This window comes from Bipolaris zeicola (assembly GCF_000523435.1).
Source record: "Bipolaris zeicola 26-R-13 unplaced genomic scaffold scaffold_137, whole genome shotgun sequence".
Lineage (NCBI taxonomy): Eukaryota > Fungi > Ascomycota > Dothideomycetes > Pleosporales > Pleosporaceae > Bipolaris > Bipolaris zeicola.
The window spans coordinates 1-23,404 of NW_006912186.1; the positions used below are offsets into that span (position 1 = coordinate 1).

The window sequence follows — 23,404 nt, forward strand, 5'->3', positions numbered from 1 at the left end:
GAGTAACAATCTTGTTAAGTAAAGTAACTAGTAAGAAAGTACAATTTGAGTTGACCACAACGAGAGTAAATAATGAAATCCATCCATCCTTATATCCTCATTGCTTCTAGTCCTGCCATCCCAAGGCGTCCTGCCATCCCACGGATGGTTGCTCTTGGCGGGATGGCACATCACGTGACCCAGCCCCGCGATGATCATTGCCTTCTGACGTGGACGTCCATAGGCCTTCAGCCATCTCGTCACTTGTCAAGGAGAGAATCCTTCTTGTTACTTGTAACAACATCTTAGTACATTAAACTAATTTATTTTGACACCACGTTTTGCAGGAAGGAGATTTTATTTTCAAGTTTTAGTGCTGAAGAAGCTTTCTTGTCTTATTATCTCCGTTTCCGACCCCTGCACTAATTTTAGAGACAAATTTTAGTGTATCCAGCAACTTCAGTCATAACTACGTAGCAAGCCAACACGACCCTATTAATAGGTAATCAAACCATCTGAATCATGAAATGTCAAAACAAATGAAGTTAGCCGGGTTGCAAGACCCAGTCCTGATATACTCACTGTTGGTAGCGAACCACCACACCTACACACTGGACAATAATAGATCTTTCACAAGATGTGGTTGTTCTTGATCAAATTAATTCAAATGACCAAATCAATCCGAGAACGTTCCGTGATCAACAAAATCAGGTTGGGTCCCTGATTAGTATATTTAAATATTGCCAACTCTGCGCACCTCATACCAAACAAATACCTCACCTCATACGATTCCCCAAGGATTATCACGCCAGAATCTTTATCGAACCTACGCGACTCAGAATCGCGCAATCAACTACTCACGCACGAACATAACCTCAAACAAGCTAACAGTGCACAAGTCACTGCCTCATAGACTTTGCTGAATAACATGCGCCTTCCCTATGAACCAAGCATTTAGCGCACTGGGCAATACCGTTGCACATTGATGAATACGCCGGCAACTAGACGGTAGCGATGATAGGACGTAAAACGAGTCTGAAACACGTCGGATGTTGATTTTTGGTCAAAGCGCAGCTACTGCTACTACGATTGCTACTATCGATATCAACACTTCATCACTAATTCACATTTAATCTCCACAATCGAGTATATGTCAGCAGGAGATAAACACGCACTGCCCAAATACAGCCTTGCACTCCGACGCCGTCAATAAATGGAGAGCGAGCAAACAATATTTGCTGAGTACGCGTCATGTTTGAAAAAGGCAGCTAAGCTGTACACGACTCGATTTGTACACTAATATGATATCCTCAGCCAATTGCTCGGGCGTCCAAGGGTAAGTACGTAGTTGAGGGAAAAAGATATATCCTATGCATGCAAAGTCACGTCGGAAATGAGTTGCATTTGGGGTGCTTGTTCTTAGCCGGAAAAAAGAAAAAACGATAGGTTAGTAGGTTATACCATGGCCATACCATGTCTGGGGTATACGACGGGGATCGCAAGCGCCTAAGTCTACTAGCCAGGAGAACCATGTTGCGCGGCTATTAGTCTCCATGCCCGAAAACCCCGACCCCGAGAAGGAAAAGAGGAGAAAAAAAAACCCCCCGCTCACTTAAAGGAGACGAAACGTGAAAGATGATGACGTACATTTCATTTCGCGGTATTGAGTTTACAACAATGGTCCTTCTATCCCATCTAAAGCCCAGTCGCTTTAACCACACATACATATACAGTTGTAAAAAAAAAGCTAAAAGAAACCCGTTAGATCCCCCCATGCAGAACATCTAACCCAATCGCCTCCACCAAAGCACACCACGGAACCCACCACCACGCTCACTCCCAATCTTCAAATACTTGACCACTTTGCCCTCCTCCTCACGCTCCACAATCGTATAATTCCGCCTATGCTCCTGCCCCACCATCGTCGGCACATTCGCCACAGTCAAGGGCCCATGGAAAACCTGCCCTTCGGTCGCCGTAGCCGGGATAGCCTCATTAATTCTAAATGGGCCGGAATAGCCAATGCTATGCTTGCCGACGAGCGCCCAATCGGCATCTGATTCGTTTGCGCGAAAGGGAAAGGAGACGAGGGGGCGAAATTCCTTTTCGGTAGCGGTAATGGTGGCGCTCATGAAGCCAGAGGCTGTGTAGATGAGGTTGCCGACGGGGGCGGCGCCATAGGTTGCGTCGGGGATGGGCTCGTTGTTTAGGGTGCTGGAGGTGTTGACGAGGGCGTAAGTGCCGGCTAGGGCCTTGAGAATGGCGGATGCCGGTAGCGGCGGAGTGCTGCTGGATTCTCCCGAGGGCGGGGCTGGGAGTGCTGCCGATGCGGAGGCAAGAAGGGCAATGGGGAGTGTGAAGCGCATGGTTTTAACCTCAATAGTGTGAAGTACCGGATTATTCGGGATAAGTTTTCTAGACCCAGACTATCGGGAAGAGAGAATTATGGAATTGGGGGGAAGGTAAGTAAGGACTGCTTGTACCGCTGAATGGCGACTTAGACGCGCGATAAGCATACTTCTTATACGGTGCTGGGGGCACACTGTTTTCTCGTGTATAAGCCACGCTTCAGCGCATTTTTCGTCTTACACCCTGGCCGCCTGATACCGGAGGTGCCCAGGGTAAACTAATCGCTTGGAATTCCTTCATCTCCGCCATGGCGCCGCGAACTGTTTGCGGGGTAAAACGTATGCGTAGTAGGGCCGCCTGTTTGGACACTATCCGATGATCCGGGAAACCCTGTAAAAATTGCGGGATAATGCGTCCTCATAAGCAGATTTTCTTTGCCACGTTGCTTACCCCTTGCAGTGAATGCATGTTAAAAAGGCGCGTTAGATGGCCATACTTTTGGTCCTCCTGTTTGCAAGTCGCCGGGTTACTATCAGCTAAGATGCAAGGCGTAGGATTTTTTACTTGGAAATGGGGGCGGGCAATCATTCATCACTTGGGTGAAACAAACTTCTTTGCCTGCGAAACAAAGTGGCAGGCGCGCTCCTGAAATTTTGGCTCGAGTTTGCAGGGACGAGACCGGGAAATGGACAGAATAGGTATTCGGGCCCGACAGACAGTTGAGAGAAACCTTGACCCATGCCAACAATAATACCGCCGCACCTATAGTAACTCATGCAACCCGCCCCCCCGGCCTACTCTAATAAACGCCGATAATGCACACTTATTTTTTTTCCCTTCCCTCAACCCTTGAGTGCTTCCGCGGTCGTATTTAAATTCCCGCGCCTTCTGCTTTCAAACTAGTTAGTAACTGTGTTGTAGCAATAGTCCGATGGACCTCGGCTTATGCTACGTCACACATGACAGGCACCCTGGAACGCCCGTCTCGTCAGGCTGCGGCCGAACGACAACGTGCAGCTGAGAGAGCCAGGCTCGGGACCCGCTAGTAAGCGGTGCGGTCCGTAGTATGTCAGGACTTTATTCCTTCAACATCAAACGAAACGTGTTTGCTAAATGTTTGGGAAAAAAAAGAGAAACTTTTTATTAAAGATTGTCGGGCTTATGGCTTTCATCATATAAACAGAGATTCTGTGTTATCTATAGCTCTTTCCCCGGCACAGCATTTAGGCATTAGTTGAACTTCCTGAGGTCAACGCACTTCCAGTTCTTGGCGAGCTTGGGGTCTCCCTTGCCCTTGTATTGGTTGCTCTTGGGGAACTTGCAATGCGCGCGCTCGAAATCAACGCCGAGAGAGGCGGTGTCGTTGACGAATTTGGTACCGACAAGGGCTTCGGGTGCTTTGCCTTGTTCTACCCACTGTACCAAGGCCATGAGAACATTGTGTTCAGGGTCGTAGCCATTGACTTCGCCGAGTTGTTGACCAATGGCATGGGCACCATCTCCTCCACTGCAGTGGCCGGTACCACTGACATGGAAGTAGCGGTAGAATTCATCGAGTTTCTTGGGTGGCAGGCCCATGGTAGAGCTGACATGGTTGTAGTACCTCGCGCTGTTATCGCTAGAGATGATGTAGTCGCTGGTGCCGTGCCAGTGTAGGATCTTGGTACCACTCTTCTGTGCGTTGCTAAGGTCGCCCTTGAATGTTTCGATATTAAAGGGGTTGATGCGTGCAGCATTGTTGTAGTCGTCTGAGCCCAAAGTGGCAGGGTCCCAAGTGGGGTCGTTGTAGATAGCATAGCGGAACCAATCAGTAGTGTAAGGGAAGGGGTTACCGCCAAAGAGCACGGAAGAGGCGGGGATCTCGGCTCCGGGCTGCAGGCGCGGGTAAACCAAATCGCCTTGGTCGTTGGTAAGTGGCGAGTAGACAGCGGTAACTGTCGCGAGCTCATCGGGCGTCAGGCAGGTGGTAGAGTTGTTGCCTTGTTCACAAGCCAGACCCGAGGGATCATACTTGCAAAGCAGCGGGTCTTCGAGAATGCCATCTTCGAGGTTATCGATCTTGTCACATTGGGCCAAGACGTCAGCATGAACCTGCGCCCACTTTGCCTCCGAGACCCAAGTTGGGGAGCCGCGTGGGCCAGTGAGCGTGTAGAAGTGACCGGACCACGAAGTAAGATTGTTGAAGGAGAATGCAGGGGCTCCGGCAAGGATACCATCCCATTCATCTGCAAAATCTTGGGCCATCTTGAAGCCTTGTCGTCCACCAGTTGAGCATCCAAGATAGTAGGACTTGTCTTGTGGCTTGCCGTAAAAGTCGCCAACGATTTGCTTGCCAACGGTAGCGCCATTGCGTAGACTGGAGTATTTAGCCTGCATGCTTGAGTGTGTGCGTGCGTGAAGAATGTGACTTACGATCGGTAGGCAAAGTCTTCAACAACGTCTGGGTTGTTGTAGAAGGGCAAGCCACTGGTTCCGTTGTGACCGTTGTTGGTTCCAATGGCGGCGAAACCTAGCTGGGATGTGTAGGCCAAGTCTATATAACTGATGCATCCATTCAAACCGCCGTTACCATGGGCGACAAATCGGCCTGTCCAGTTGGATGGCAGCCAGGCTTCCATGTTGAATCCTGATCGCTCAGAAGTGGAAACGTAGAGTGCGACACGGCACAGGTCGGCTCCAACGACTTGACTTGCTGCTCCATCGCCGCCACATGTTGGGTCGTAAACGGGTATGGTAAAGTTGGTACCAGCAGCGACAAACTCGGCAGTGGTGACGATACCACCTTCAACCTCAAGACTGGAGGCTACATCAGCACATTTTGAGTTGAAGTCAGCGGTAGCTCTGGCTTGGGGATAGGCGAGAGCTGGCGAAGCGCCAAGTAGAGTGGCCTTGAGAGAGTGTTGGAGCTTCATGTTGGGAGATGAATGATGAAGAATGACTCTACTGCGTCGACATCAAGTGCTGGGCCGGAGCTCGTCTTTTATCATTGTCCGAAGCTGGGTGGCATGGACGGCAGATTGCTAGCGGCAGCTTTGCAAATTGAAAAGAAGCAGGATAAAAGCGCAGGGCCAACGCCGGGGGCCTAGTTTGGACGGGGACGGATGCAGGGACGTAGTCGGTCGAGTGGCATCAGGTTTGGCGCGGCGGCTAAAAACAACGTCAAGACTCATCGGGACATGCACATGCACATGCAGGACAGGACAGGATCTGGAAGCTGGGGGAACTCGTGTTGTAGGCCGGCATATTGACCGCGTAATGAGCTAGGTGTGGCCCGGGACCCACAATGGCGAACTGGGCCGATAGGGTGAGTGCAGGTCTTGTAAGTACAGCTATCGAGGTACTATGGACTACGATGCTGCTGCCCCAGTGGCAAGCTTTCCCTCTGGTGCGAAAGGTTGACACCAAGTCGGTGACAAGGCTTTTTTGGGCGAGGTGTGCATTCACTAGGTGGTTCGGTTTCTGAAGAGATTGCGCCCCAATGCGTAGGGTGGTGTATGCACTGGACTGGACTGGACTGAGAGCAAGGCCAGCCAAGCGAGCCCCGGCGGAGGCAACGACATGTGTAGTGTGCATGTAGCAAGTGGTTAGTCGTGGTGGTACATGGTACTACTACTTACGGTAGCTCGGCCAAAGTGGCAGAGGCTGAAGTCATGCTAGTCCGTGGGCCGACTCATGCGACCAACAGGAACAGTTGTCGGGCCCAGCACCGACACAAGCCCGTTGGACCACGGTAACCGTAGTACGCATAGTGTACAGACTGAGCACGTCCAGCACTCCATGTACTCGTACTCTGCAAAAGCGGAGTAGCGGAGTCGGTCGGCGCAGTTGCCGGGAAGAAACACGGGCACAGGCCCACAGTGCGGAGAATGGCGGGGAGGACAAAGAATGAGAAGATGAGGGGTGGGGGCGAGCAATGCAGGTTGCGTCATGCCTTCGGCCTCTATCCAGCCGGAACGCGGATACAATTCGCCGGGCCCAGTGCTGCCCTTGTTCATTATTGTCTACTACTACTCGGTAGCTTAACAAAACACTAGCTGCCACCACAAACACGGCTTCTTTCACTCGCCATGTGGAATGGCCATGGTCACTTGCAAATTCCGATGCAATGGCACGCGTCAAACTCTATCGATGCGGCACAGCCAGTAGCTGCATCGACTGTGGCGCTCACTTGACCACGACTAGGCTAGCTCATTGTGGCAGGTACCCTGGCCTACTCTTAGTCTCCAATCCACTTCCACGCCATGCTCCCCCCTCCCCCCTTATGCACCGCCTGGCCCATGTACACAACAACTGCCGACTGGCTACAATCTCGACAATGCGCGACAATCCTTCGACGAGTCAGCCGGCCCACCCTGCCGCTATGTGGTGACATGCACCTCGACCCTCTCATACCTTCCAGGCCTTGCTAACAAACCCCTCAATATCCTCCCATAGATCTGCCGGCCGCTCCAGAGCCGCAAAGTGCCCGCCCCGTTCGTGCCGCTTGTAGAAGACCAGATTCGTCTCCTTTTCCAGAATGCTCTTGACTGCCACCCCCAGCTCGAACCGGAAGAATGAATAGCCCAAAGGTTTCTCAGTGAACTTCCATTTCGGAATCGGGGCACCCCCAAAATACTGGCGGTAAACACCAAGGCACGACGGGAAGCAACCGGAAAACCAGTACAAGGAAATGTTGGTCAGAATCTCATCGAGCGATGGATCTTCATCTGTCCATTCCAGCATCTTCTCCCCGATCCTGCCAAACGTCAGTTTGCCTGCTACTACTACTACTACTACTACTACTACTACTACTACTACTACTACTACCACATGTACCTGAATCCAAAGAAAACACATACCATGCCAACATCGCCAATGGGTTCGACGCCACGACGCTTCCAATGGTGCCCGGCCTGGTGCCGTGTTCGAGAGCATAGCCTATGCCAGTCGTGATCCACTTCTGGGCACGGCCAACCGCCTCTCGTTCTACTTCATCCATGACCGTGTTCTCGTCCGGGTTGGGAAGAGAAGCGATCATGTTCACTGAACACATGAGTACTTCACCAGCGAATACTTTGGGCCTACCACTTACAGTGTATTCCAACGCACGCCTCATGTTCTCTAGCCATGATTTGCGCCGTGAAATGCCCCACGTCTCCTCCCTGACCAAGGTATTTGTTAAACCCTAGGTTCAGCATGAGCTGATTCATGACACGACTGGAATCCTCGAGGTCCCACTGCTTATCATGAGATTGTATCGTGCTAAGAGTGTAGCCAGGCAACGACGGCACCACGATGTGGTACGGCAAATCCTTGGTCGAATACTTTTTTTTTAAAATGCTGAGTATGGGCAAGAACTCGATGAAGCTGCCAGGCCATCCATGCATGAGTATCATAGGAATTGCATCCTTCTTCTCAGAGAAGAGAGCGACAAAATGCAAATCGACATCTTGAATCTGCATCTTATAATTCGGGAAAGAGTTGATATGCCTTTCAGCAGCACGCCAGTCATATTGGTTAAGCCAGTAATCCTTCGTCTCGGAAAGCCATTTGCGTGTTACACCAAAGCGACGGTCTTCTTGCCGCCCCTCCCATGTGTCTGGCGGAAGCCTGGAGAGCTGGAGAAGCTGTCTCCACTCGGACAGGTCCTGGTCGGAGATGTTGAGCGTAAATGGCTTGGCCGAGTCTGGTGGAGAGTAAGACATGTTTGTCATTGAGGAATGGAATCGGTTTGTCATGTTTTGGAAGGGGCATGGCCAGGTATTTAAGGACAAGGCGAGACGCCCTGGCTTGTAGATGCGCGTATAGCATGCTGCATATGTCTGCAGGGTACTGGTGTCATATTCTCTGTCAGCCGATAGTACACCCAAACTGGAGAACCCAGGCCAGCCCACCCAAACAAGTCACCTTTACTACCAAATACCAGCACCACTACAACATTGCTTTTTCACAAAAATCTGATTCAACAAGTAGTATGCTAGCTATATATTTACTATGCCCAAGTAAATGTGAGAGATAATATACTACCAATAATGTTGCAGCAGGAATACAGATTTAAAGCGGGCTTCATACGGTCGGATCTGGATGGTTTTGTTTCCGACTACTACGTCGATCAATTGAAACAGAGAGTGCACACGTCAGCACACATATAGTCAAACGGGACTTGTCTCTTCCGAAACTATATACATGTTCAATACGGTATGCGGTGTACAGCAAGGTATTAACGATAGCACTTGCCCAATCATGTACCTCGTTCGCGAGGGTTGCCCCTCTTTGCGTCAAGGTGTTTTGGCAGGATACCCTGTTAACTTGACTTGGCTCTTTGTGGCTTCTCAGCTACATCGGTTGCACACATCTCAGCAGCTCCACAGTTAATATGTCCATTCTTCCGTTTTTTCGGACGGGATAGTAAGAAGGCTGTAGTTTGTAATAAACGTTGATCATGTCAGCTTTGAATACAATACGGGCAAACAGTGCTGCTGCTGCTGTTGCTGCTGCTGCTTGGAGTGGCGTCATGGATGATGGCGGGGCACATCGGACTCAACCCCGCGGCTCATCCATTTTCGGTCAGCTAGTCTAGTACACCTAGACTTTTTTTCCAACAATCGACTCATGCACGACTGACTCCGCTGCTGCTGCAATTGCGCGCGCATTCAAAGTATCAATTGCAAAAAATATTGCTTGACATGGCGCCCACCCTGGTTGCTGCCATTGACCTGGCCACGTACAAGCAACAGACCCAAGGTCTTGATGTCCAGGCCCTGTCTTTTGTTGGAAATGTATTCTTCCGAGTCACCGATGACAGCGTCGACGATGCCCTTTCCCACCTAAAGCAGTCTGTCGGCCGCTTCGCCAACTATGTCCATGTGTCCTCGCTCACATCCATTGACGATGTTGTTTCCATCCTCGATGCCGGCGCCGCAAACGTCTTTGTCACTCGTCAGCAGTTGGACCAGCTCAAGGCCTTGCATATCGACCAGAACAGGACGGTTCTATGTTTGCCTGGAAATACTACTTCAGATGACGATTCGAAGGCACAGACCACTGTCTACTTGGAACAGGTCGAAAATATCGACCAAGTGCAGGCGGCGCTCAATGGCGGCAAGACGAGCGCTTTCGTCTCGTTCGCAAACCCAGACACCGACAAGGTGCTTGCGCTCGCAAACATGCCTGCTGTACCCATCGTGGCCGCCGAGAAGCTTACCGTCGATCCTGCGAAACAGACTGGCGCCTTGAGCGTCGCCAAGCTGCTCATGGCCAATGCGACAAGCGACCGACCCGATGGCCTGTTCACTACTCTAGTAACCGACGAGCGGGGCGTCGCCCTTGGACTTGTGTACAGCAGTGAAGAGAGTGTAGCCGAGAGTCTGAAGACTGGCCGGGGCGTATACCAGAGCCGAAAGAGGGGTCTGTGGTACAAGGGCGAGAGCAGCGGCGACGTTCAAGAGCTTGTGTCATTGTCGTTGGATTGCGATAGTGATTGCTTGCAGTTTGTCGTTCGCCAAAAGGGTCGCGGTTTCTGCCACCTTGCGACACCCACCTGCTTCGGCGACTACAGCGGCCTGTCAAAGCTGCAGAAAACACTGCAAAGCCGCAAGGAGTCGGCCCCAGAAGGCTCATATACCGCCCGCCTGTTCAACGACGCACAGCTGCTGAGGGCTAAGATACTCGAGGAAGCTACCGAACTCTGCGACGCAAACACCAAGGAAGAAATCGCATTCGAGGCTGCCGATCTCTTCTACTTTGCCCTGACCAAATGCATTGCTGCTGGTGTATCGTTGGAAGATGTCGAGCGCAACCTTGATGCTAAGAGCATCAAAGTCAAGAGGCGGCAAGGCGACGCAAAGCCAGCCTTTGTCGCGCAAGCAGCGACAAATGGCGCGCCAGATGACTCAACCACCAAGGAGATTGTTAAGGAAGCCGCTTCAGTCCCCAAGAGCAAAGACGACCCGGCCGGTACAAAGGACGGCCGCATCGCCATGAAGCGCTACGTTACTGCCAACGAAACCCCAGAGACTATTGCTGCTGCGCTGCAACGCCCATCTCAACGCTCAACCGACAAGATTCTGGGCATCTGCCGACCTATTATCGAAGCTGTCAAGACTCGCGGTGATGCTGCTTTACTAGAGTACACGCACAAGTTCGAAAAGGCAACATCATTAGCCTCGCCCGTGCTCAAGGCGCCATTCCCTCCCGAGCTCATGGAACTGGCACCGGAGACGGCCAAAGCCATTGACGTATCTTTTGAAAACATCAGAAAGTTCCACGCTGCCCAAAAGGAAGACAAGCCTCTGCGAGTCGAAACCATGCCGGGCATTGTATGTTCTCGCTTCGCACGTCCTATTGAGAGAGTAGGCCTGTACGTGCCTGGCGGTACTGCTGTGCTTCCATCTACAGCGCTCATGCTGGGCGTGCCCGCCATGGTAGCCGGTTGCAAAAAGATTGTCCTCGCCACGCCACCACGGTCAAACGGCAAAGTGACTCCCGAAGTGGTCTACGTCGCGCACAAGGTTGGCGCAGAATCCATCGTTCTCGCCGGCGGTGCGCAAGCCGTAGCAGCAATGGCGTACGGCACCGAGAGCGTGACAAAGGTAGACAAGATCCTGGGTCCTGGTAACCAGTTCGTTACAGCTGCCAAGATGCACGTCTCCAACGACACAAATGCTGGTGTTAGCATCGACATGCCCGCAGGACCAAGCGAAGTCCTCGTTGTCGCCGATGCGTCGGCAAACCCAGCTTTCGTCGCTTCAGATCTCCTCAGCCAGGCCGAGCACGGCGTAGACTCTCAAGTCATTTTGATCGCTGTCGGACTCAACGACGCTCAGCTCACGGCTATTGAAGATGAGCTACACAAGCAGGCCACGGCTCTACCGCGTGTGGACATTGTGCGTGGCGCTATCGAACACTCATTTACCCTCTCTGTTGCCACCATGGACGAGGCCATGCAGCTAAGCAATCAGTACGCCCCTGAGCATCTTATTCTGCAAGTCGAGAACGCAGAAAAGGTTGCCGAAATGGTCGAGAACGCAGGAAGTGTCTTTATTGGCGAATGGACGCCGGAAAGTGTGGGCGACTACTCTGCTGGTGTCAACCACTCTCTACGTAAGTTTCGCATCTCCCCTGCCCCCCTAGCCCCCTTTTCTTTTTTCCCTTTTTCTTTTACCGATCTCTCTTTTTTTCGTGGAAATTGTGGCTAATTTAGTTCTTTTAATAGCAACCTACGGCTACGCTAAGCAGTACTCCGGTGTTAACCTCGCATCCTACGTCAAGCACATTACTAGCTCCCACCTTACCCGCCAGGGTCTCGAGAACGTCGGTCCTGCCGTCATGGAGTTGGCGCGTGTCGAGGAGCTGGAGGCTCACCGACGAGCTGTTAGTATGCGGTTGGGTGTTGCTTAGGATAAGAAAATGGGCCTACGAAAAATCTCATGTCACATTATTAGAATATAGACATTATCTGTTTTTCTGTTTGACCATGCCATTGCATTTATTAATCCCTTGAGAAGTACTTCATACATGCCCACTGATTTTTCTGTACGTGATCTTGCTACGCTTCAAACAAGAGTAGACACACGCAAATGGTTCCCCCCACTCCGACCCTCGTATGGTCGTCAATGTCGAACTCAGCTGAGTCTTGGGTACATATCTATCCACCACCGCCTGATACATCGAGTGCGATATCATCCACCGCCTTCTGAGAAAATGCGTATGTTGAGCGAAACTGATTCCTCATCGCTAACAAGCATCGGGTCTACTGGAGCGGTTTACCACATCGTAGTAGCAGTCGCATTGCTCCACTCGTTGTTCTCCGCAGCAGCAGTGGTGTCATCAGCCCAGTTGCCCGTCGTCGCCGTCGAAGCATCAGCCCATTCGCCAGTCCCGCCACTCGAACCAGCAGTAACAGCATCGTTACTCCACTCACCACTAGTGTTCTCGACAATGGGCTCAGGGCAGCGCTTCTCGCCGTGACCATAGTTGTTGCAGTTGCGGCACTTGACTCGGCTCCAATCGCGCGGCTTGGTACAATCACGAGCAGAGTGGCCCTCCTCGTCACAGTTTCGACACTTCATAACACGAGGCTTGTCACATTCGCGGGACATGTGACCTTCTTCGCCGCAGTTGTGGCACGCACGTCCGCCGCCGCCGTCGCCTCCTCCACCAGTGCGAGGCTCGGGGCAATCAGACTTGTTGTGGCTGGGCAAGGGTTAGTCGATGATTTCAGTAAAAGAGACAGATGTGGTGCCAATTCCATGGAGAGGAGAAACATACCCAGGTTGGTTGCAGTTGAAGCACAAACGGTCACTGCCTCCTCCACCGCCACCCCTGGGCTTAGGGGGCTCAGGGCAGTCAGCTTTGCGATGACTGCTTGAAGTTAGTATGAACTCTCTGATACACTATGATGTAACTTACCCCGTTTCGCCGCAGTTGTGACAGGCCTGGCTGCCAGAACCCTTGGGACAATCGCGCTTCTGATGACCAGTCTCGCCGCAGCCGAAGCAGGCACGTTGATCACCGCCACCGCCGCCACCACCGGCGCGGTTGTTGTAGTTAGTAGATTTAATCGTAGTAGTGAAGCCTTCGCCAGCGCCCCAATCGCCATCGCCTGACGCCGTAGCATTGCCAAACTCGTTAGCATCACCGAAACCCATGGAATCGCCACCAAAGTCAGTAGAGTTCTTGACAGCGTCGAGTTCTCCACGCTCCTTGGCCTCGATTTTGCGATGCTTCTTGGAGTTCTTGTGTGCTTGCCAGTCCTTGGTGGGCAGCGTGCGATCGCAGAGCTCGCAGTAAGTCAAACGTGGGATATGCTCCTTGGGCTTGGGGTAGGGATTAGAAATCATGGTTGTGGGTATGGTGGGTGGACCACGAGCCATGGTGAGGAGATTTGTTTTGTAAAGAGAGTGATTAGTCTTTGGGTTAACGGTTAGCTATGTACCTGCGATGACAAGGGACGGTGAAGTGAAGCTGGGGTGACACGCAGCAGACGGCATTCTGACGTCTTCTATGTAAAGGTATAGTCCCGAGTAAAGTTGTTTGTCACCTTACGGTGTTGGCCTGATTGTCCTTGGTTCTATGCTAATTCTCAACATAGAAGGCATGGGGTTGTGCGCTGCGATGAGGTAGACTTACATTGTATTGTTGCGGAATGCTTTGCCGGAACCCAGCAAGGTATCGATTTTCTGGAGGTGACACGACACGACGCGTTGCAAAAACGTGAGGTGGGGAAGGAGAGGTAGAGATGAACGGTGCGATACCGTCTAGAGGCAGTCGTAAAGCATCGTGGGAGCACGGGCTCTGTGCGCAAACAACAGCAAACAGTCGCTGCAAGGCCGGAAAATGCCGGGAGATGCAGGAAGAAGATGATAGAATCGTGATATGACGATATGGTAATGGCATACACGCTCTTGTTTGCTCCGGGTGACTGCATCAGACAATGCAGTGAAGACATGATGGAAGAGAACAACGAGCACTGCTATGTGTAAGAGGATAAGAAGAGCATGATAAGAATCTAGCCCAGGGACAAGCATAATAACCCGAAGTCGAGTCAAGGTTGTTCTAGTCTGAGCAAGGTGCTGAATATTATTTTGTGTCTGATGCGGGGAAATGGACGACGGTAAAGTCATTGTACTTTCCAAATATCTAAATACACTGCTTACAAGAGGAGCAAGTCCGAATGGGTATGATACAAGGGAACCTTATGTACAACACAAGATTATCAAGCACCAGTAGGTACGTTGTCTTCGACTTGAGCTCCTCCATCCTCTCTTTGTTCCTCGGATTTCTCTGGTTCCTTCCAGCCAGTGCCAGCCTGTACGAGCACCACGATGACAGACAGCCCTACAGCACACAAGAACAGGGCCTTGATGGCATCCGTATATGCTCCAACGGCAATAGCTTTGTCTTTGCCGTCCAGCTTGTCTACCAGTGCTGGGCTTCCCAGAAGCCTCCTCGTCAGCTCACCGCGATTCTTGAGTCCGGCGCGCGCGAAACCCTTGTTCAAAGACTTGTGCAGCACACGAACAAAGTATCCACCGCCAATTGCCGAGCCAAACGAACCCGAAAAGCCGCGGAAAGTTGCAAGGAGAGAGATGACAATCGGATGAACTTCTGGAAGCGTGAGGTGAAGAAGATGGACAAGCGCATAATTTGTCGCAGCTCCTGTGGCAAGGCCATTAATGAAAACCACAGTCACATACAAAGCCCATGGACTGCTTGGTGTTGATATGAATGCAAGTACAGCCATGGTAATGGGGAACAAGGCCATAGCGACTATTGTGTGAAGATAGAAGCTTCCTGTTCTCTTGATGTGGAAAACCCCTGCAAGCAGACCACCAGAAGCGAAACCAGCATTTGTTGGGATAAGAATCGACCCAGCCACCGCAGGTGCCCAGCCTCGAACAGCAAGAGAATATACTGGTGTGTAAAAGAGGATGCTCCACCGAGCCATCATGAAGCCGGTCGTTGCAAGGCAGGTCAAAAGAGTTCCTCGGGATCGCAGAACAGAGACTGGAATGACGGGGTCGCTGGCAACATAGGCTTCATTAAGCACAAATACGGGAAGAGCGAATGCTGACAGAATTAGGGGTGTTGGAAGTATCTTTGGCCCAGATAACCCCAAGAGGAAGAGGACAACGGTGGTGGTCAGTAGTACGGCCCCGGAGTAATCAATATGAGCAAGTTTTTCGCGTATTGAGAGACCAGTATATTTGGCGTTGTTGGAAGTATGGCTTGCTGGTATCGAGAATAGCAGACAAAGGCCTGCAATGAAACTCAAGGGTGCTTGGATGCCAAACAGTGGTTTCTTCACACGTCAGTCGAACTGAAACAATTCCTACATGACACAAATGAAGAGCTTACCCATCCGATTCGGGGTTCAAGTGCACCTGCAATGACCGCACCAAGGGAAACTCCGACTGTCATTGCAGTATTAGCAAGGCCCATGTATAAACCCCGTCGCCTTGGACTGGTCATTTGGATTGCCATAATGCTGGCAACGATGAAGATGCCTCCGCCACCCGCTCCAGTAATGACACGGCCCAAGATGAAATGTTCAAATGACATGGATGTAGATGTGATGATGGATCCGATACAGATCGCCATTGTAGAACAGAACATGCATAGTCGGGGGCTGAAGACTTGGCACAGTCTTCCCATGAGAGGTGCCAGAGATGACATGGCGATCAGATAGGAGGAAGTGAACCAGCTCGCATTCTCGAAAGCATCGAGATCTGCAGCAATAGACGACTGTGTCGTTGTAAGGATAGAGATATTTGTAGCTGACAGTAGTTAGGACTCTTGTTCTGCGTCTTTCATCAATGGTCACGTGAGTGGGTATTCAGGGAGTGGCCGTGGATACTCAGGGCTGTGTTGTTTTTGGAAGAAACAAAGTTTACGTGATTACAGCCGTGGGATTATGACAATGGCGGTGAATCATACCTTGAAGAAAGATCAGGAGGCCGACGGATGCGACGATGAAAGCACCCCGAGATGTTGAGATGTATAGCTCGTCATTCTTGGCGTATCTTGCAGATAGGGTGGGAGATGTCGAGCGTTGAAGCAGAGGCTCTCGGTCCGTCGAACCGTTTGATATGGCCATGGCGCGTGATCAGGGAGGGAATTCACATGAACGAAAAGGGATGAGGGAAGATGGACATTGCAAAAAACAAGGCGTTGGAAGTCGAAGTCATAATGATACATACGAACATGCAAGGATGCTAGTGTCACAACGGATTACAAATGCGGCATCAAGTCGATTACCGGCCCCTGCACGAAGGCTTTCGTCCGCAAAGACAGCGATACGGCGGTTGGATGCGACGGACTGAAACTGAAGCTGACTTGACTCCCAAGAATGAGAGACGGGCGAGTGTGCAAGGAAGAGGCCAAGGAAGCGCCAGGCACCGTTGCAGCGTGTTGGCCATGCGACATGTGCGTAATTAAGGTGACGTCAACGCTCATTGGCCAGACACGGCAGCGGAGCACGACTGCCACCCGAGCGTCGATAGTGGAAAGCTGGCCTCTACAGACGACTTCACCACGACTGCGTCAGGTAGTCGCACCCCTGCTCCCTGTCCAACGACATGCCGCGATGAGTTTCTTTCTTCCCGTTGTCTTTCTTTCCAACCCATACCCACAATGAGGCCACGCCTTCCGCGGCTTGTGCCGCTTCTGTTCGGTATGCACACACGCATGCGACACAGTTAACCTCTGACTGACCACCAGACACGCAGTTCTTCTTTCGATATGTCTGACCGTATACTCACGATCCGATCTGGACCAAGAGGCAGACCATGCCTACCAAAAACCCCTCGGTGCAGGCCAAACACCAGGCAGCCGTGGATCACCGGGGCAGAGCAAAGAGGCCTGGAAATCAAGATGGGGAACTACCGAAGATGAGGGCGTGAATGCGCATCAGGGAGCCCTGGCCTTTGACGAGGCCATGGCCCTTCTCCGCCAGATCAAACCCGCAACAGCACCCTGGTGGAACTTTGACAAGAAATCCGGCATACTAGGCGCAAGCGCATACTACGCAAAAGAAGTCTTCTTCCTCCTCTTCATGAACGGACCTTCGCAGCAGGAACTTCTGACCACGAACCCGCAACCGAAGAAACTTGGGCAGCCGCTCTCCCAAGCCGTCACGCTACTCGAGGAGGCCGCCGCGGAGAAGAACCCCGACGCACTATTCATGCTCGCCGAAATGAACTTTCACGGCAACTACACACATCCGCGCAACTACTCTGAAGCCTTTCGACGCTACCATGAGCTCGCCACCCTGACCGGAAACGCCTCAGCACAGCACATGGTTGGCTTCATGCATGCAACAGGCATAGGTGGGGCAGTCAAGCAAGATCAGTCCAAGGCGCTTCTGTACTACACCCTCGGTGCTGAAGGCGGCGATATACGGTCAGAGATGGCCGTCGCATACAGGCATTCAGCTGGCATATCCACCCCGCGTAACTGTGAGGAGGCCGTGTACTTTTACCGGCAAGCTGCCAGAAAGGCTATTGCATACATGCGATCTGGACCGCCGGGCGGACATTCTATGCCGAGAGAGTCGTACAACATTGCTGACGATCAGGGTGGTGTGTACGGTGATGGCGCAAGCGCAAGTAGTTCCGGGGCCAACGCCAAAGTGGCCAGTGTTCAATCAGACGCCTTCTCCTCATTAGACGATGTGTTCGAATACATGGATCTTCAGGCTCGCAAAGGCGATGCCAGAGCTACTTTCAACCTTGCAAAGTTAAACTATGATGGTGCACGAACTCTAAAGCGCGACCTTCCAGCTGCCAAGAAGCGATTTCTGGAGCTTGCTCGCATGTACTGGACGCCAGGTGGGAAAATCAACGCCAATGTCTCGCCAACCACCGAGAAGCTCGCTGCAAAAGCCGCTGGATACCTTGGTCGAATGTTTTTGCGGGGCGAGGGAATAGCCCAAAGTTTTGAGATTGCAAAGACGTGGTTTAGGCGCGGCATCGAGCTCGGAGATGCGCTATCACAGTACTCCATGGGCATCATGTATCTCAAGGGGCTCGGCGTAACACAAGATCCTGTCAAAGCTGCAGAGCTATTTGGCGCCGCAGCCGACCAGGATCTCGCGGTTGCTCAAGTCAGGCTTGGAGCACTGTTCTTGGATCAAGGAGACGTCTCCACTGCTATCAAGTACTTTGAGCTCGCGGCTAGACATGGACATCTTGAAGCCTTCTATTACCTGGCTGAGATGACGCATAATGGTGTCGGTCGTGACAAGTCGTGTCCTGTGGCAGCTGCGTACTACAAGCTAGTCGCAGAGAAAGCCGAGCTGGTGTCGACTTCTTTCCCAGAAGCCAACGAAGCCTACGCGAATGGTGACCTGGAGACAGCACTTGTTAACTACATGTTGGCAGCTGAACAAGGTTTCGAGGTCGGACAAGCCAATGTTGCTTATCTTCTTGATCAGGCCAAACCGCGATTCACATTCGACTCTCTGTTGCCCTTTATGAAGCAAAAGGCTACACTAGCAAGCGATGCTTTCTTGGCCTTGGTTTACTGGACACGCTCTGCTGAACAGAAAAATGTCGACTCCATGGTCAAAATGGGAGACTACTACCTCATGGGCATTGGAACGCAACCTGATCAAGAAAAGGCAGCAGCTTGCTACCAAGCAGCGGCAGAGACGATGCGAAGCGCACAGGCATTATGGAACCTTGGCTGGATGCATGAAAACGGGATTGGTATCGACCAGGACTTCCATCTCGCAAAGCGACACTATGACTTGGCATTGGAGACGAATCCCCGTGAGGCCTACCTACCCGTTCTACTGGCCTTGTATAAATTGAGATTCCGGAGTTGGTGGAACACGTTCACGAATGGTAACATTAAGTCTATCCAGGAAGAACCAGGTATGTCATGACTTACCATCTAAACCATCATTTCTTCAATATTAATGTGTCACAGTGGTCAAGAAAACTTGGACTCTTTCCGAATGGCTTAGTGCGTTCCTCGAAGCCGAACTTGCTGGTTGGGACGACTACGAGCCCGACGACTATGACGATGGGGGCGATGATTTCTACGGAGACGGTTATCACGGCGATGACATTGACTCAGACATACTTGAGTCACTCATTATCTTGGCTCTCAGCGGAGTTTTGGCCTTTCTACTCTACTACCGAACACAAAGACAGCGCCGACAGGAAGAAGAAAGAAGACGGCAGCAGGAACAGCAAGCGCAGCTCAATCAAGGTATACCAATACCCCAACAGCAGCAGGCACAAGCAGAGCCGCAGCAAGACAGAGGCCTTTTCCCCAACCCTAATGACCCGGAATTCATGAATTGGGTTGCAGGAGGAGTGGGACATTAAATATCCAGTAGTGTAAATTAAAGCATGAATGGCGTTTTGTTGGAAGGGCTTCGGGTTCGATATTACATACATTCATAGCAGCAATTGGCGTAATTGAAGTGCGCTTGTGAGCAATACATTCGGTGTATGAATCGCTTTCTGATAGTACAGCTTCAAAAATACTGGAGAATATGCGGCGGTGTGATGTTTTGTAATCTCCTCTGTTTCACCCACTCACGGTACTATTTTACTTTCTTCTCGTAGGAAAGGAAGTACCGATTATTTTTCGACATTTGTGCTTGATTTGTGGTAGTTAGGGTTAATAAAATGTTGATTGTATGCCACGTAAATCCTGCTTCTTCATGTCAATACCCTTGGTTGAAAGCTGCAAAACTATTTCTTATTTTATTCAGCTCCTTTGATTGTTCGACATATCAGACTCTGAGGGCTTAATTTATCGAGTCCGGAAATGATCATGTCAATTTGAAATGGCTGGCATCAGTTGTACTGAAGCTATGAGGATTCGGTTGTATCGATGTTTCCAGTGGCTAAACATAATGCTTCTTGTGATATGTGATTACGGATGTTTCGTCATTGTCAAATGTGACTCATAATCAAGAAAACAAAACAAGAAACAAGAAGATGAGCGAGTATAGACCAGGATTTTGCTGACATCACGATATCTGAAACGAAGGAAATGGAATAGCAAATGTGACGAGACTTCGTTTTCTACCTTGACTCTCTACCACTTTGTTACTAAGCATCTTCTGGTGTCAAACATTACTACATAGTGGTTTCGAAGAAGTCATACCTTCTTGCCACAAACACTACGTGAACAATGAAAGCAATGCTATCCAAGTGACATGTATAGTCGAGAGCCATTGATTCAGATCTTGCAAATCTAGCATATTGTCTTTTCCTGCAATTTAAGTTCGGCTAATTCAAGGAGCCCTTCATGTTAAATCTTATATGAAATCTGCGCATATCAATGGCGCTCATCGAATCGGGATCATCTCATCGTGAACATCGGCAGTGATGATATAGCACCTCCGGATGTGCAAGTATGCATATTTCCAAACCGGCTTCGGATTATATAGATCTATCATCTTGACCATCGATCTCCCGAGGCAATTGATATCATCATAGGAAAAATGGCCCACGATACCCGGTGGCTGGGTCGGAGATACCGGAGTGGTGTTGAGTCCGGACTTCGGCAGCTTGTCAGCAAGCGATGACGTTTGCTTGGCATTAGCTCACTACGAGCGCAAGCTCAGTACCTCGATAACGTCTCGTTTTCCCTCACGCACCTCAATTACTCCTCATTTCCCCCTGTTACCATACCAATTCGTCTCGCCATGTTCGCCAGACAGGTACTCCGCCCGGTCAGGACGCTGCACCAGGTATGCGCGAGCTTTCTCTTCAATTTGCGCATTACAAATACTCTCAGTCTTTGGCCAAATACTAATGTGTGAGACCAGCAAGTCCGCCGATATGCATCCGAGGCGCCCAAGAGCGGCGGCAACAATGGTGTTCTTTACACAGGAATTGGTGCTGCGGGTCTTGCAGGTGCCTACCTATTCTTGAGGGGCGGTGATTCACCATCAGGGCAGAAGGGCAACGCACCGCCGTCAGAGGAAGCTAACAAGATTCCCTCCTCAACTGGTGGCCCTGCTAAGAAGGCCTTCACTGGAGGCGACCAAGGCTTCCTCTCGCTTGTGTTGGACAAATCTGAGATTGTCAACCACAACACCAAGAAGCTTACCTTCAAGTTGCCTGAGGAGGACATGGAGAGCGGTCTGCCTGTAGCTTGTATGTCCACATTCGGCAAACATGTAGAAGCTCACTGACTCTATATAGCTGCCGTCATCACCAAGTACAAGGGTCCCGAAATGCAGAAGCCTGTCATTCGACCGTACACTCCCATCAGCGACGTAGACCAGAAGGGCACCGTAGATTTCATCATCAAGGCTTACCCGAACGGACCTATGTCGGAGCATATGCACAGCATGGAGCCTGGTCAGCGACTAGATATCAAGGGACCCATTCCAAAATTCCAATGGTCACCCAACAAGTTTGAGCACATTGCGCTGATTGCGGGTGGAACTGGTATCACACCCATGTGGCAAACAGCACGCGCCATTTTCCGCAACCCCGAGGACAAGACCAAGGTGACGCTCGTATACGGCAATGTGACTGAGGAGGACATTCTGCTCAAGCGCGAGTTTGAGGAGCTGGAGAACACTTACCCCCAACGATTCCGGGCATTTTACGTCTTGGACAACCCACCAGAGTCGTGGCAAGGCGGCAAGGGATACATTACCAAGGAGCTTCTGAAGACTGTGCTTCCTGAGCCAAAGGAGGGAGAGAAGATTAAGCTATTTGTTTGCGGACCTCCCGGCATGTACAAGGCCATCAGCGGTGGCAAGAAGAGCCCGTCTGACCAAGGCGAGCTTGATGGGTACCTGAAGGAGCTTGGCTACAGCAAGGACCAGGTGTACAAGTTTTAGATGCGTGTATACATATGCGGGGCATGAGACATGACGGTGTGTGCTTGATTGTAGATCTGAGCGTGGGGATAAAAGCAGAGCAAGCACAACTGTGCCCATTGGCGGTCACCATTTGTGCTAGTAAAGGATATGAGGTGTTTTGTAGCACATGGAGGCCACATTCGCACGTCAGAAGCGTATAGATTCTAGCTTGGGACTTGAAAGATATCCTAGCATGTTAATGCAGCGATTTCATCAAGACGAGACTGGTCCTTGTTCCTTTTGCGGCGAGAGAAAATGTATTTGAGTATGAGCAGATTTGATTGAACTTTGTATACGCGGTGATTAAAGCCAATCCACACGAAGCATCAATGAAGTCTTAGGCTAGTAAATTCTGAGGACAAAATCCGTCTCACATGACCTAAGTTGCAACGATTGTAACTCTTTTTTTTCTTTGCTTAAACGGTGGCTTTCGCATGACGTGGAAATCGTAGATCTAGGCTAGTCATTGGCTTGCGTTTAGCTCAGAGAGCGATCTGGCAAACTGGGACTTGCATTAATAAATAAATGCAAGCTTATTACTTTATCGGCTTCTCCCCCTTCCCCAGTGCGTGCGTCAATACCAGGCACACAAAATGTGAAGGGCGCTTATGCTTTTGAAACTGTTTTCAGGCCATGACACGAGGAGGGGGAGGAGCTAAATATGTGATCCTGGGGTGTTTGCGATTGCCGATCAGGCAAAGTGTATAGTAGCGTTACGAAAAGACGCAGGAGCCCACCACTACTGCTGTTTTTATACACGCTAATACTAGTAGCGCTAGCAATGTGAAGGGGGGACACGGCGTATGCCCCTCTCTCTTTTTCTTTCTTACCAGAGTGGTGTAGCAAAGAGCATATGGCTGTGTTGTGCCTTCACATACTGGCATACTTGTCGTGGCTAGACTTGACCTTCATGTCCAAGGCAGTTTCGTAAAAGTTTCCTTCAGCCCTTGCTCTCCGCAACTTCTTGACTTCGGCATCATCCAACCGGCGTCCGATTTGGTCTTCCAGCTCCTTGCGACTTATCTTTACATTTGCCCTTTCTTCCTTGTTTGCCTTGAGGCGCGGCTTGAATCGCGCCTGCATGCGTATACGCAGCGTAGTCGTGAAGTCAATATGTTCCGTATCGCCGCGTAGCTCGGGGCCAGCCTTGGAGTCGCGAGCACTGATGAACTTGTCGCGCGCAGTTTGGAGTGAGAATGCAGAGGCATTGTCGGGCACAGGGACGGCGAGGAAGGTTTCTTCTGGGGAAATTGCCGTTGCAGTCGCGCTCAAGACGCCGAACTTGTCGCAGCTAAGGTATCTAGAAAAGCGAGTAAGCCAATTGCCGGCGTATGGGGAGGGGGCAGAGTCTAGAATGCCTAGGGTTCTGTCGTCGTACCTGCCGTGGTGGCCTTTCAAACTTAGCTGCTCAGTACCTGCGACACGAGTCGCGACAAACACCTGACGCACATCATGCGGTTCGGCGGTTGCAGCGTCGCCCTCGACAATGTTTTCGAGATCGCTAGCAAACACCTTGCCATTTGCGTCGCATGCCAGGCAGGTGGGTTTGTCGGTGGGAAGGACTATAAGGACGGGTCCAGAGATGTCGCTGGGCGCATCCGCGCTCACCCAAGAGTCGTCATTCTCAGGTTCTGCAGGGGCGCTGGGCGTGACTTGGTTCGAGTGGACGTTGTCGACATCGTATGGCTCGGCCGCCTTTCTGCGCTTCTTGACTTTCTTGTCACCCTTGAAGTGTAGGGCTTTTGGCATGTTTGC

At 51.0% G+C, this 23,404-nt stretch overlaps 10 protein-coding genes across 10 annotated transcripts; 4 read left to right on the forward strand and 6 right to left on the reverse strand.

The window, feature by feature from the left end:
• Positions 1-27: 27 nt before the first annotated feature.
• Positions 28-243, reverse strand: COCCADRAFT_102060 (uncharacterized protein; the record flags this gene model as incomplete). Its single annotated transcript, XM_007716371.1, has 1 exon — positions 28-243. A coding segment is annotated over one exon (216 nt), but the record flags the coding sequence as incomplete, so codon positions are not given.
• Positions 244-1,763: 1,520 nt separating this feature from the next.
• On the reverse strand, positions 1,764-2,345 carry COCCADRAFT_38714 (uncharacterized protein; the record flags this gene model as incomplete). The annotated part of the gene is made up of 1 exon (XM_007716372.1): positions 1,764-2,345. One exon carries the CDS (start codon positions 2,343-2,345, stop codon positions 1,764-1,766), a length of 582 nt encoding a protein of 193 aa, XP_007714562.1.
• A 1,213-nt stretch (positions 2,346-3,558) lies between these two features.
• On the reverse strand, positions 3,559-5,240 carry COCCADRAFT_38715 (uncharacterized protein; the record flags this gene model as incomplete). Its single annotated transcript, XM_007716373.1, has 2 exons — positions 3,559-4,684; positions 4,741-5,240. 2 exons carry the CDS (start codon positions 5,238-5,240, stop codon positions 3,559-3,561), a joined length of 1,626 nt encoding a protein of 541 aa, XP_007714563.1.
• Positions 5,241-5,424: 184 nt separating this feature from the next.
• On the forward strand, positions 5,425-5,592 carry COCCADRAFT_102077 (uncharacterized protein; the record flags this gene model as incomplete). The annotated part of the gene is made up of 1 exon (XM_007716374.1): positions 5,425-5,592. A coding segment is annotated over one exon (168 nt), but the record flags the coding sequence as incomplete, so codon positions are not given.
• Positions 5,593-6,714: 1,122 nt separating this feature from the next.
• On the reverse strand, positions 6,715-8,012 carry COCCADRAFT_6921 (uncharacterized protein; the record flags this gene model as incomplete). Its single annotated transcript, XM_007716358.1, has 3 exons — positions 6,715-7,063; positions 7,167-7,350; positions 7,400-8,012. The coding sequence occupies 3 exons, from the start codon at positions 8,010-8,012 to the stop codon at positions 6,715-6,717; spliced, it is 1,146 nt and encodes a 381-aa protein (XP_007714548.1).
• A 981-nt stretch (positions 8,013-8,993) lies between these two features.
• On the forward strand, positions 8,994-11,706 carry COCCADRAFT_6922 (uncharacterized protein; the record flags this gene model as incomplete). Its single annotated transcript, XM_007716359.1, has 2 exons — positions 8,994-11,409; positions 11,522-11,706. The coding sequence occupies 2 exons, from the start codon at positions 8,994-8,996 to the stop codon at positions 11,704-11,706; spliced, it is 2,601 nt and encodes an 866-aa protein (XP_007714549.1).
• A 2,317-nt stretch (positions 11,707-14,023) lies between these two features.
• COCCADRAFT_6924 (uncharacterized protein) lies at positions 14,024-15,904 on the reverse strand (the record flags this gene model as incomplete). Its single annotated transcript, XM_007716360.1, has 3 exons — positions 14,024-15,109; positions 15,166-15,584; positions 15,745-15,904. 3 exons carry the CDS (start codon positions 15,902-15,904, stop codon positions 14,024-14,026), a joined length of 1,665 nt encoding a protein of 554 aa, XP_007714550.1.
• Positions 15,905-16,440: 536 nt separating this feature from the next.
• On the forward strand, positions 16,441-19,142 carry COCCADRAFT_28081 (uncharacterized protein; the record flags this gene model as incomplete). Its single annotated transcript, XM_007716367.1, has 3 exons — positions 16,441-16,480; positions 16,536-18,683; positions 18,739-19,142. 3 exons carry the CDS (start codon positions 16,441-16,443, stop codon positions 19,140-19,142), a joined length of 2,592 nt encoding a protein of 863 aa, XP_007714557.1.
• Positions 19,143-20,476: 1,334 nt separating this feature from the next.
• On the forward strand, positions 20,477-21,628 carry COCCADRAFT_102110 (uncharacterized protein; the record flags this gene model as incomplete). Its single annotated transcript, XM_007716375.1, has 3 exons — positions 20,477-20,521; positions 20,600-20,930; positions 20,979-21,628. 3 exons carry the CDS (start codon positions 20,477-20,479, stop codon positions 21,626-21,628), a joined length of 1,026 nt encoding a protein of 341 aa, XP_007714565.1.
• An 891-nt stretch (positions 21,629-22,519) lies between these two features.
• On the reverse strand, positions 22,520-23,398 carry COCCADRAFT_38723 (uncharacterized protein; the record flags this gene model as incomplete). The annotated part of the gene is made up of 2 exons (XM_007716376.1): positions 22,520-22,949; positions 23,028-23,398. 2 exons carry the CDS (start codon positions 23,396-23,398, stop codon positions 22,520-22,522), a joined length of 801 nt encoding a protein of 266 aa, XP_007714566.1.
• Between the last annotated feature and the right edge of the window lie 6 nt (positions 23,399-23,404).